The sequence below is a fragment of the Rhinopithecus roxellana genome, chromosome 8 (assembly GCF_007565055.1).
Source record: "Rhinopithecus roxellana isolate Shanxi Qingling chromosome 8, ASM756505v1, whole genome shotgun sequence".
NCBI classification, from domain to species: domain Eukaryota; kingdom Metazoa; phylum Chordata; class Mammalia; order Primates; family Cercopithecidae; genus Rhinopithecus; species Rhinopithecus roxellana.
Window position 1 is genome coordinate 13530339 of NC_044556.1, and position 12487 is coordinate 13542825.

Genomic DNA, 12487 nt, shown 5'->3' on the forward strand with positions numbered 1-12487 from the left:
GACACAGTGGATGATGGTGCTGTCATGAAGCCAGCACGCTGTGTTGCTGTGTGTCCCTGTGCTAGTCACTCAGCCTCTCTGTGCCTCCAATGCCTCATCTACTAAATGTAGGTAGTGAGCTTCTCACAGAGGGGGCATGTAAGGATTAAATGAGGTGATGCCAAGTGCCCTGGAGGCACAAAGTCAGCACAGCCAAGGGTACCCTGGGAGGCTCTGCTATCCAGAGCTCTAAACATATACATTTTAATGTATAATACATTATATTGGACCCAAATATATACATTTTTTAGGAGACCGGGTCATACTCTGTCATCCAGGCTGGAGTGCAGTGGCGTGATCATGGCTCACTGCAGCCTCAGCCTCCTGGGCTCAAGAGATCCTCCTGCCTCAGCCTCCTGAGTAGCTGCGACTACTGGTGCACACCACCATGGCTGGCTACTTTTGGTAGTTTTTGTAGAGATGGGATCTAGCTATGTTGCCCAGGCTTCCCTTGAACTCCTGGGCTCAAGCCATCTTCCCGCCTCGGCCTCCCAAAGTGCTGGGATTACGGGCGTGAGCCACCACTCCTGGCATGTTTTTCCTTTAGCAGAGGAAAAAAAATCATAACGTAGCAGGCTCTAAAGCCCCAGATCCCGGGGACGGGAGTCCTGGGCGGCCAGAGGAGCCGCCCTGAACCTTGTGCTCTCACTGGCATCTCCTCGCTGAGCCCTCCTGGGACCCTTGCTATGCCCGCATCTCTGCCATGCAACTCACCATAATGCCCTTCCTCCAGGGGAGAGACACTGACCAGAGAGGGACGTCCACATCTCTGAGGTCACACAGCAATGAAAGCCCTGCCCAACCCAGCACCTCCCTGCTGCCCCACACTGTGCCATAGAGCCAGGTTAGAGGGACCAGCTCCTCTCCCTTTTCCAGGAACATTCAGGGTGGTGGGTCACCCCAGAGGCAGACCACAGAGTGCAGAGGCCCACAGAGAAGGCAAGGCCATCTGGGGCCCTTTGCATGTGGGGCTTGCTTGGTGCTGTCAAGCCCCAAAGGGTAACCTAAGGCAAGTCTCTGCACCCATCTGGGTCCCGCTTCCAAGGAAGGGAGGTGTTAACAACAGCACCCCACTTCCTAGGTGTGGCCGGCTAGATATCAGCCCCCAACCCATCCAGATCTGAATCCCTGGAACCTGACAATGTTCCCTTTCCTGCAGAAGGGATTTTGCAGACAGGATTAAATTAAGGACCTCAAAATAGGTCAATGTCATGGTTAATTGTATGTGTCCACGTGGCCAGGCCGTGGTTACCTGAGTATTTGGTCAAATGCTACTCTAGAATGTAGCTGTGAAGGTATTTTTTGAGATGAGCTTAAGATTTAAATGAGTGGACTTTGGGCTGGACGTAGTGGCTCATGCCTGTAATCCCAGCACTGTGGGAGGCCGAGGCGGGTGGATCACCTGAGGTCAGAAGCTCGAGACCAGCCTGGGCAACATGGTGAAACCCCGTCTCTACTAAAAAAAAAAAACTACAAAACTTAGCTGGGCATGGTGACAGGTGCCTGTAGTCCCAGCTACTCAGGAGGCTGAGGCAAGAGAATTGCTTGAACCCAGGAGGCAGAGGTTGCAGTGAGTCAAGATAGCACCACTGCACTCCAGCCTGGGCAATGGAGCGAGACTCCGTCTCAAAAATAAAAATAAAAATAGGGCGCAGTTGCTCACGCCTATAATCCCAGCACTTTGGGAGGCCGAGGCGAGCGGGTCACGAGGTCAGGAGTTCAAGACGAACCTGGCCAACATCGTGAAGCCCCGTCTCTACTAAAGATAAAAAAAAAAAACAATTAGCTGACATGGTGGCATGTGCCTGTAATCCCAGTCATTCTGGAGGCTGAGGCATGAGGATCACTTGAACCCAGGAGACAGAGGTTGCAGTGAGCTGAGATCGTGCCATTGCACTCCAGCCTGGGTGACAAGGTGAGACTCTGTCTCAAAAAAAAAAAAAAAAATTAGCCGGGCGTGGTGGCGCATGCCTATGATCCCAGCTACTGGGGAGGCTCAGGCAGGAGAATCACTTGAACCTGAGAGGCGGAGGTTGCAGTGAGCCGAGATCATACCACTGTACTCCAGCCTGGGTGACAAAGTGAGACTCCATCTCAAAAAACAAATAAATAAATAAAACAAAATAAATTAGTGGACTTTAGATTAAGGCAGGCAGCTGTCTGTGATGAGGGTGGGCCTCATCTAATCAGTTGAAGGTTTTAAGAGACAAAGACTGAGGTTCCCCCAGGCAGGGACAATTCTGCCTGCGGATGCCTTTGCAACATCAACCCTTCCTTAGGCATCTCACCTGCTGGCCCGCCCTGCCAATTGAGAACTTGTCAGTCACTGTGATCACATGAGCTAATTCCTTAAAATAAATTTCTCGGCCGGGCGCGGTGGCTCAAGCCTGTAATCTCAGCACTTTGGGAGGCCGAGGCGGGTGGATCACGAGGTCAGGAGACCAAGACCATCCTGGCTAACCCGGTGAAACCCCGTCTCTACTGAAAATACAAAAAATTAGCCAGGCGTGGTGGTGGGCACCTGTAGTCCCAGCTACTCGGGAGGCTGAGACAGGAGAATGGTGTGAACCCGGGAGGCGGCGCTTGCAGTGAGCCGAGATCACGCCACTGCACTCCAGCCTGGGCGACAGAGCGAGACTCCGTCTCAAAATAAATAAATAAATTAATTAATTAATTAATTTCTCCCTCTCTCTGTCTTTCCATATACATGGGAGAAAAAAATATCTACACATGGCCAGGCGCGGTGGCGCAAGCCTGTAATCCAAGCACTTTGGGAGGCCGAGACAGGCGGATCACAAGGTCAGGAGATCGAGACCATCCTGGCTAACACGGTGAAACCCCGTCTCTACTAAAAAATACAAAAAACTAGCCGGGCGAGGTGGCGGGCGCCTGTAGTCCCAGCTACTCAGGAGGCTGAGGCAGGAGAATGGCGTAAACCTGGGAGGCGGAGCTTGCAGTGAGCTGAGATCTGGCCACTGCACTCCAGCCCCGGCAACAGAGAGAGACTCCGTCTAAAAAAAAAAAAAAAAGGGCCGGGCGCGGTGGCTCAAGCCTGTAATCCCAGCACTTTGGGAGGCCGAGACGGGCGGATCACGAGGTCAGGAGATCGAGACCATCCTGGCTAACACGGTGAAACCCCGTCTCTACTAAAAAATACAAAAAACTAGCCGGGCGAGGTGGCGGGCGCCTGTAGTCCCAGCTACTCGGAGGCTGAGGCAGGAGAATGGCATAAACCCAGGAGGCGGAGCTTGCAGTGAGCTGAGAACCGGCCACTGCACTCCAGCCCGGGCGACAGAGCAAGACTCCGTCTCAAAAAAAAAAAAAAAAAAAAAAAAATATATATATATATATATATACACACATATATATATATATATACACACACACACACACACACACACACCCTATTGGATGTTTCCCTGGAGCACTCTGATTAAAATAGGAGACTATCCCGGATCCTACATTATCCAGGTGGCCTGATATCCCTACAGGGTCCTCATGAGTGGAGACAGGAGGGTGAGAGTCAGAGAAAGCCTGGAAGAGGATGCGCTGCTTTCACGATTTGTCTGCAGAAGAGATGTGTCTCTTCTCCTTTATTTATTTATTTATTTATTTATTTATTTATTTATTTATTTATTTTTGAGATAGAGTTTCACTCTGTCACCCAGGCTGGAGTGCAATGGTATGATCTCGGCTCACTGTAACCTCCGCCTCCTGGGCTCAAGTGATTCTCCTGCCTCAGCCTCCTAAGTAGCTGGGATTACAGGCGCCCACCACCACGACTGGCTAATTTTTGTATTTTTAGTAGAGACGGGGTTTCGTCATGTTGGCCAGGCTGGTCTCGAACTCCTGACCTCAGGTGATCTGCCCGCCTTGGCCTCCCAAAGTGCTGGGATTACAGGCGTGAGCCACAGCACCCTGGGCCAAAGTCAGGCTTTGAACTCATGTCTACCCAATGTCCAAGCATCCATCTTTAATCTCTGAGGCAAGTGCCCTGCCCCTGCCCACAGGACAGTGGTTATAACATTCACCCTGTCAGGATGATGCCTGCTTCATTCTGCCCACCCCCAACAATGGCATGGATACAGAAGGGAGCCTACCCTCTCTCCCCCATTCCTGTATGATAAAACAGCTTCCACCAGGTAGGAAAATGGGGAGGAGGTAAAAGAGAGAAAGCAAAGATTTTTTCCGTGTTTCTCATTTCCCTGCAGCTCCTCCCAACACGCTAAACTTCAACGGAGCACATCGTAAGAGGAAGACGCTGGTGGCCCCAGATATCAACATTTCTCTGGATCAGAGTGAGGGATCCCTGCTGTCCGACGACTTCTTGGATACCCCCGATGACCTGGATATTAACGTGGATGACATTGAGACCCCCGATGAGACTGACTCGCTGGAGTTCCTGGGGAATGGCAACGAACTGGAGTGGGAAGGTAAAGATCGGGTCTCTCTGGGGCCTGCTGGAGGGCCCCCACCTTTCTGTCTCTGGATTCCCATAGGCTGAGAGAGTTACAAGTGGGGCAGGGGCTCTAAGCTGTCTAGCCTTAAACCCAGGAGATCAAGGCTGCAGTGAGACATGATCGTGCCACTGCACTCCAGCCTGGACAACAGAATGGGACCCTGTCTTAAACATAAAATTTTTGCCAGGCGCAGTGGCTCACGCCTGTAATCCCAGCACTTTGGGAGGCCAAAGCAGGCAGATCACGAGGTCAGGAGATCGACCTCGTGATCACCGTGGCTAACACAGTGAAACCCTGTCTCTACTAAAAATACAAAAGTTAGCTGGGTGTGGTGGTAGGCGCCTGTAGTCCCAGCTACTCAGGGAGGCTGAGGCAGGAGAATGGCATGAACACGGGAGGTGGAGCTTGCAGTTAGCTGAGATCGCACCACTGCAGTCCAGCCTGGGCGACAGAGCGAGACTCCGTCTCAAAAAAATAAAATAAAATAAAAATAAAAATTTTTTTAAAAAGTGAGACCCTGTCTCAAAAATAAAATTTTTAAAAAAGAGAGCGAGGTGGGGCTGGGCGCCATGGTTCATGCTTGTAATCCCAGCACTTTGGGAGGCCAAGACGGGGGGATCACGAGGTCAGGAGATCGAGACCATCCTGGCTAACACGGTGAAACCCCGTCTCTACTAAAAAATACAAAAAACTAGCCGGGCGAGGTGGCGGCGCCTGTAGTCCCAGCTACCCGGGAGGCTGAGCCAGGAGAATGGCGTGAACCTGGGAGGCGGAGCTTGCAGTGAGCTGAGACCCGGCCACTGCACTCCAGACTGGGTGACAGAGCGAGACTCCGTCTCAAAAAACAAACAAACAAACAAAAAAGAAAATAATTCAGCACAATGCAGTGTCTCATGCCTGTAATCCCAGAGCTTCGGGAGGCCAGGGTAGGAGGATCGCTCAAGGCCAGGAGCTTGAGACTGGCCTTGGCAACATATCGAATCCCTATCTCTACAAAAATACAAAAATTAGCTGGGTGTGGTGGTGCCCAACTGTAGTCCCAGGTATGTGGGAGGCTGAGGCATGAGGACTGCTCTCTGTGTGCCAGGCTCCTGGGAGAGTAAAACCCAGGCACGCATGTCCCGAGTGCCTTCGCGGTTTGATGAAGCAGATGCGTTCACCAGCTCTGAGAAGCTCCAGGACACAGGTCCTTAACCAACAGAGCACCCTGGGAGGCCAGCAAAGGGAATGTCCAGAAAGGCTTCCTGGAGGAGGCAGCATTTGAGCCACGCCTTGAAGGGGGATTGGGAGAGGGAAATGGGTCAGCAGGGCAGCCAGGCGGGGAGAAGCGAAGGACGTGTGGGTCCCGGAAGCAAGGGACACGGGAGAGGGGAAGGAAGGCCGAGCGGGAGGGCGGGAGGTATCTGGACTCACGTCCATGTGACTCTTCCCCTCCTGCTTCTAGATGACACCCCTGTGGCCACCGCCAAGAACATGCCCGGGGACAGCGCGGATCTATTTGGGGACGGCACGACAGAGGACGGCAGTGCCGCCAACGGGCGCCTGTGGCGGACAGTGATCATTGGGGAGCAAGAACACCGTATAGACCTGCACATGATCCGGCCTTACATGAAAGTAGTCACCCACGGAGGTGAGACCCGCCCCTTAGCACCCCCTTGGGGCTCCAGCCCGGCCCGCGGGGCAACAGGAGGCTCGTCAGTGCCCCTCTCTGAACCTCAGTCTCTTTGTCTGATGCACTGGGATGTTAAGCCGTCAACTCGCTTGGGGTGGACGGACTGTGGGCCAGGTGTGCATGGCCAGGCAGGCACAGTGGGGGCTCCTGATGGTCGCCGTCACTCCCCACCGAAGGCAGAGACTGGCTGAGGGGTCGCTGGCTGCTGTGGCTCAGAGCCTTGCCCTCCCGAGCGTGTGGGCACCAGGACGTGGTGGGTGGTGCACAGGAGGCAGCTCAGGGCTGGGAGAGGAGTCTGACATTGCCGACCGGCTGCCTCTCCGCAGGGTACTATGGCGAAGGCCTCAACGCCATCATCGTCTTTGCAGCCTGCTTCCTTCCAGACAGCAGCCTCCCTGACTACCACTACATCATGGAGAACCTCTTCCTGTGAGTCCCTGCCTGCATGGGCAGCCTCGGGCCAGGTCTGACGCCTCCCTGGACACAGGGGCACCAGGCTGCAAGGATTGCATTGTGGGCCTAGGAAGCCTGCCTGGCACCAAGGAAGGGCGTGGCGGCCATAGGACCTTGATCTGAGTCCCTGCTGGCCCTGAGGCTCACAGTGGCTTTCCTTCTGGGCCACCCTGTTCTCCTCACCGTCCTCCTCCTCTTCCTCCTCCTCCCCTTCCTTTTCCTCCTCCCCTTCCTCTCCCTTCTTTTCTCCTCTTCCTCCTTTTCGTCCTCTTGTCTATCATTTACTGAGCAGTTACTCTGTGGCAGCTGTGGGCTAAGTGCTTCCCATCTGCTAACACATCCCACCCTGACCATAGCCCTGTAAGGTAGACACCATTGCCTCCCATTCTACAGGTGAGCACCCTGAGCACAGAGAGGTTGAGTCACTTGCCCAAAGACACACAGGTGTCATTTTATTATGACAGATACAGGCAATACACACACAGCACCTGATAGCTGATATGAAGAGCTCATCAATCATGACAACTCTTATCATTGTTACTAATAAGATTTCCATCTTCAAGCCGGGGACAAGGCCTCACGTCTGTAATCCCAACAGTTTGGGAAGCTGAGGTGGGAGGATCGCTTGAGTCCAGGAATTTGAGACCAACTTGGCCAACATGGTGAAACCCCGTCTCTACTAAAAATACAAAAATTAGCCGGGCATATTAGTGGGCACCTGTGGTCCCAGCTACTCGGGAGGCTGAGGCAGGAGAATCGCTTGAACCCGGGAGGCGGAGGTTGCAGTGAGCCAAGATGGCACCACCGCACTCCAGCCTGGGTGACAGTACGAGACTCCGTCTCAAAAAAAAAAAAAAGCAAGGTCTAGAGACCAGCCTGGCCAACATAGTGAAACCGTCTCTACTAAAAATACAACAACTTAGCTGGGCTTGGTGGCAGGTGCCTTTAATCCCAGCTACTAGGGAGGCTGCAGCAGGAGAATCGCTTGAACCCGGGAAGCGGAGGTTGCAGTGAGCCGAGATCGCACCACTGCCCTCCAGCCTGGGCGACAAGAACAAAACTCCGTCTCAAAAAAAAAAAACAAGAGTCAATAAAAGGGTAACTGCCCTAGGAGGCTGCCCGCTGACACCCATGTGGAGTGTGCTGGGATCATCCGCATCTGCTCCCACCCTGCAGTCCGCCAGGACAGCAGACAACACCTGGACTGCTGCGGCTGCCCAGCCAGGGCAGGGGTGGAGGCAGGCGGGGTCGGCACCGCAGGTGTCCTGACGCTGGACCCCTCCATGTTGGGTCCCTGCCTTCTGTGCCCCGTGAGCAGGTACGTCATCAGCAGCTTAGAGCTCCTGGTGGCTGAGGACTACATGATCGTGTACCTGAACGGCGCTACGCCCCGGCGAAGGATGCCAGGAATCGGCTGGCTGAAGAAGTGCTACCAGATGATCGATCGGAGGTGAGGTGGGGATGCCTCAGGATGCACAGCGGGGGCATGAAAATCACACAGGGGGCCGGGCTTGGTGGCTCACACCTGGAATCCCAGCATTTCGCGAGGCCGAGGTGGGAGGGTCCCTTGAGCCCAGGAGTTTGAGACAAGCCTGGGCAACACAGCAAGACCCTGTCTCTACAGAAAAACTTACAGGCTGGGCGAGGGGGCTCACACCTGTAATCCCAGCACTCTGGGAAGCCAAGGTGGGCAGATCACATGAGGTCAGGAGTTCAAGACCAGCCTGGCCAACATATAGTGAAATCCCATCTCTACTAAAAAAATTCAAAAATTAGCTGGGCGTGGTGATGAACGCCTGTAGTCCCAGCTACTTGGGAAGCTGAGGCAGGAGGATCACTTGAACCCAAGAGACGGAGTTTGCAGTGAGCCAAGATCATGCCACTGCACTCCAGCCTGGGCGACAGAGCAAGACTCTGTCCCCATGAACAGTCACTCCCAATTCCTTCTCCCCAGGCCCTGGCACCCCCCCATCCTACTTTCTGTCTCTGTGAATCTGATGACTCTAGGGACCTCCTAGGACTGGAATCACACAGGATTTGTCCTTTTGTATCTGGCTTTCCTCACTGAGTGTGACGTCCTCAGGGTGCATCCACATTGTAGGCTTTGTCAGAGCCTCCTTCCTTTTCATGGCTGCATAATATTCCATTGCACGGACATACCACATTTGGTTTATCCATTCCGTTCATCTTCTTTTTTTTTTTTTTTTTGAGACGGAGTCTCGCTCTGTCACCCAGGCTGGAGTGCAGTGGCCGGATCTCAGCTCACTGCAAGCTCCGCCTCCCAGGTTCACGCCATTCTCCTGCCTCAGCCTCCCGAGTAGCTGGGACTACAGGCGCCTGCCACCTCACCCGGCTAGTTTTTTGTATTTTTTAGTAGAGATGGGGTTTCACCGTGTTAGCCAGGATGGTCTCGATCTCCGGACCTCGTGATCCGCCCGTCTCGGCCTCCCAAAGTGCTGGGATTACAGGCTTGAGCCACCGCGCCCGGCCTCCATTCCGTTCATCTTGATGGACGAGGGTTGCTTTCACCCCTGGGTTATCGTAAATAGCCTCAGAGTGACATTAAAATTGAGCCAGCCAATCCATCCTTGCACCCTGGTTAGTGGAGGGAGGCTCCAAGGACAGGCTGGTCCCTCCTAGGGCATTAGGTGGTGAAAATACAATATTGAGCCGGGCGCAGTGGCTCACACCTGTAATCCCAGCACTTTGGGAGGCCGAGGCGGGCGGATCACAAGGTCAGGAGATCGAGACCACGGTGAAACCCCGTCTCTACTAAAAATACAAAAAATTAGCCGGGCACAGTGGTGGGCGCCTGTAGTCCCAGCTACTCGGAAGGCTGAGGCAGGAGAATGGCGTGAACCCGGGAGGCGAAGCTTGCAGTGAGCCGAGATCGCGCCACTGCACTCCAGCCTGGGCGACAGAGCGAGACTCTGACTCAAAAAAAAAAAAAAAAAAAATACAATCTTGGCTGCTCAAATAACTGCCAACCTGGTTCACCTGCTCTGCACCATGGGGTCTCTATCTACCTCATCCACCTTAGCGTCTTAGGGACTCAAAGGGTGTGTCTTTATCCCACCATGGGACCCCCATGTCTTGGATGGGGACAGGGATTTGACAGGTACCTGGAGACCACATGTGGAATGAGCAAAGTGACGAATGCTTGCCTGTGGCTCTCCCGTCCCACCCAACTCCCCCTCCCCAGGGCTCGCCCCAGGAGCCCATCTTGCTTCCTTTGCGGCCCCACACAGATTGCGGAAAAACCTGAAGTCCTTGATCATCGTCCACCCCTCGTGGTTCATTCGGACTGTGCTGGCCATCTCTCGCCCTTTCATCAGGTGAGACGAGGAGGCTACATCCCGAGTCTGGTGTGTGTGTGCATCTGTGTGTGTGTGTGTGTGTGCATCTGTGTGTGTGTGCATCTGTGTGTGTGTGTGCATGCATTTGTGTGTGCATCTGTGTGTGTGTGTGTGCATCTGTGTGTGTGTGCATCTGTGTGTGTGTGTGCATGCATTTGTGTGTGCATCTGTGTGTGTGTGTGTGCATCTGTGTGTGTGCATCTGTGTGTGTGTGTGCATGCATTTGTGTGTGCATCTGTGTGTGTGTGCATCTGTGTGTGTGCATCTGTGTGTGTGTGCATGCATTTGTGTGTGCATCTGTGTGTGTGTGCATCTGTGTGTGTGTGCATCTGTGTGTGTGTGTGCATGCATTTGTGTGTGCATCTGTGTGTGTGTGCATCTGTGTGTACATCTGTGTGTGTGTGTGCATCTGTGTGTGTGTGCATGCATTTGTGTGTGCATGCATTTGTGTGTGCATCTGTGTGTGTGTGCATCTGTGTGTGTGTGCATCTGTGTGTGTGTGTGCATCTGTGTGTGTGTGCATCTGTGTGTGTGTGCATGCATTTGTGTGTGCATCTGTGTGTGTGTGCATCTGTGTGTGTGTACATCTGTGTGTGTGTGCATCTGTGTGTGTGTGCATCTGTGTGTGTGTGTGCATGCATTTGTGTGTGCATCTGTGTGTGTGTGCATCTGTGTGTGTGCATCTGTGTGTGTGTGCATGCATTTGTGTGTGCATCTGTGTGTGTGTGCATCTGTGTGTGCATCTGTGTGTGTGTGTGCATCTGTGTGTGTGTGTGTGCATCTGTGTGCATCTGTGTGTGTGTGCATCTGTGTATGTGTGTGTGTGCATCTGTGTGTGTGTGTGCATCTGTGTGTGTGTGCATGCATTTGTGTGTGCATCTGTGTGTGTGCATGCATTTGTGTGTGCATCTGTGTGTGTGTGTGCATGCATTTGTGTGTGCATCTGTGTGTGTGTGCATGCACTTGTGTGTGCATCTGTGTGTGCACGTGTGTGCGTGTGTGTGCATCTGTGTGTGTGTGCATCCATGTGCGTGTTTGATCTGCATGTTCCAGTTTCTCTATGATGAATACATATTATTGCTTTAAACAGTTTTAAATTGCACACAGCCAGGCACCGTGGCTCACACCTGTAATCCCAGCTACTCAGAAGGCTGAGGTGGGAGGATTGTTTGAGGCCAGCCTGAGCAACATAGCAAAACCCCCATCTCTACAAAAAATACAAAAATTAGCAGGACATGGTGGTGTGCACCTGTAGTTTCAGCTACTTGGGAGGCTCATGTGGGAGGATGGCTTGAGCCCAGGAGGTCAAGGCTGCAATGAGCCGTGATCAAGCCACTGTACTGCAGCCTGGGTGACCGAGTGAGACCCTGTCTCAAAAGAAAATCAGCCATGCATGGCATCACACGCCTGTAGTCCCAGCTACTCAGGAGGCTGAGGCAGGAGGATCACTTGAGCCTAAGAGGTAGAGGTTGCAGTGAGCTATGATCGCTCCACTGCACTCCAGCCTGGGAGACAGAGCAAAACCCTGTCTCTAAAAATAAAAAATAGGCCGGGCGCAGTGGGTCAAGCCTGTAATCCCAGCACTTTGGGAGGCCGAGACGGGCGGATCATGAGGTCAGGAGATCGAGACCATCCTGGCTAACATGGTGAAACCCCGTCTCTACTAAAAAAAAAAAATACAAAAAACTAGCCGGGCGAGGTGGCGGGCGCCTGTAGTCCCAGCTACTGGGGAGGCTGAGGCAGGAGACTGGCATAAACCCGGGAGGCGGAGCTTGCGATGAGCTGAGATCCGGCCACTGCACTCCAGCCCGGGCGACACAGCGAGACTCCGTCTCCAAAAAAAAAATTAAAACAAACAAATAAATAAATAAATAATAAATTAAAATAAAAATAAAATATATGCATAAATAATATGATTAATTAATAACAATTTAAAATGTAAAACTACATATATTCTATAATGTATATCATAGTTACTATGTTAAGCATAGAGTAAAACAGATCAAGTGAAATAAAATTAGGCATGTTAAATACCTTATTCAATCCAATAAAATGTCATGCAAATTTAATTTAATCTGATACAAAACACTGAATTGAATAAAGATTCCTAATGTTCATGTTCCCAGTTACAAATCTGGGATGAGTGAAAGAGACGAGGGCTTCACTCTGCCTTGCACGACAGAACAGATTCACAGCAGGCACGATTTTCAAGGCAGGCTCTTTAAACATGCTGTTTTCAAGGACTGCTAAGTACCCTGAAAGGGCTTATTTACATATTAGCGAAATGAGATGAGGAATACACTAATTATGGATCATTTGCTCTAATAATGAACCACACAGGCAAAATGGCAAACACGCATTTCCATCTAAAAGAACTGCACTTTCTCCTCTATATTCCAGAATTCAGTAACATAGATTGCCTTTGCCTTTTTTTTTTTTTTTTTTTTTTGTGAGACAGAGTCTCGCTCTGTCGCCCAGGATGGAGTGCAGTGGCCGGATCTCAGCTC

General features: G+C 52.2%; 1 protein-coding gene across 1 annotated transcript in view; it reads left to right on the top strand.

Moving 5' to 3' along the window:
- Nucleotides 1-12487, top strand: part of ATCAY (ATCAY kinesin light chain interacting caytaxin) — a 39227-nt gene that overhangs the window by 13036 nt on the left and 13704 nt on the right. Inside the window, exons 3-7 of the mRNA XM_010367269.2 lie at nt 4251-4472; nt 5944-6129; nt 6498-6600; nt 7943-8074; nt 9873-9959. Of these exons, the coding sequence (XP_010365571.2) occupies nt 4251-4472; nt 5944-6129; nt 6498-6600; nt 7943-8074; nt 9873-9959 (730 nt within the window). The remainder of the gene's footprint in view (nt 1-4250; nt 4473-5943; nt 6130-6497; nt 6601-7942; nt 8075-9872; nt 9960-12487) is intronic.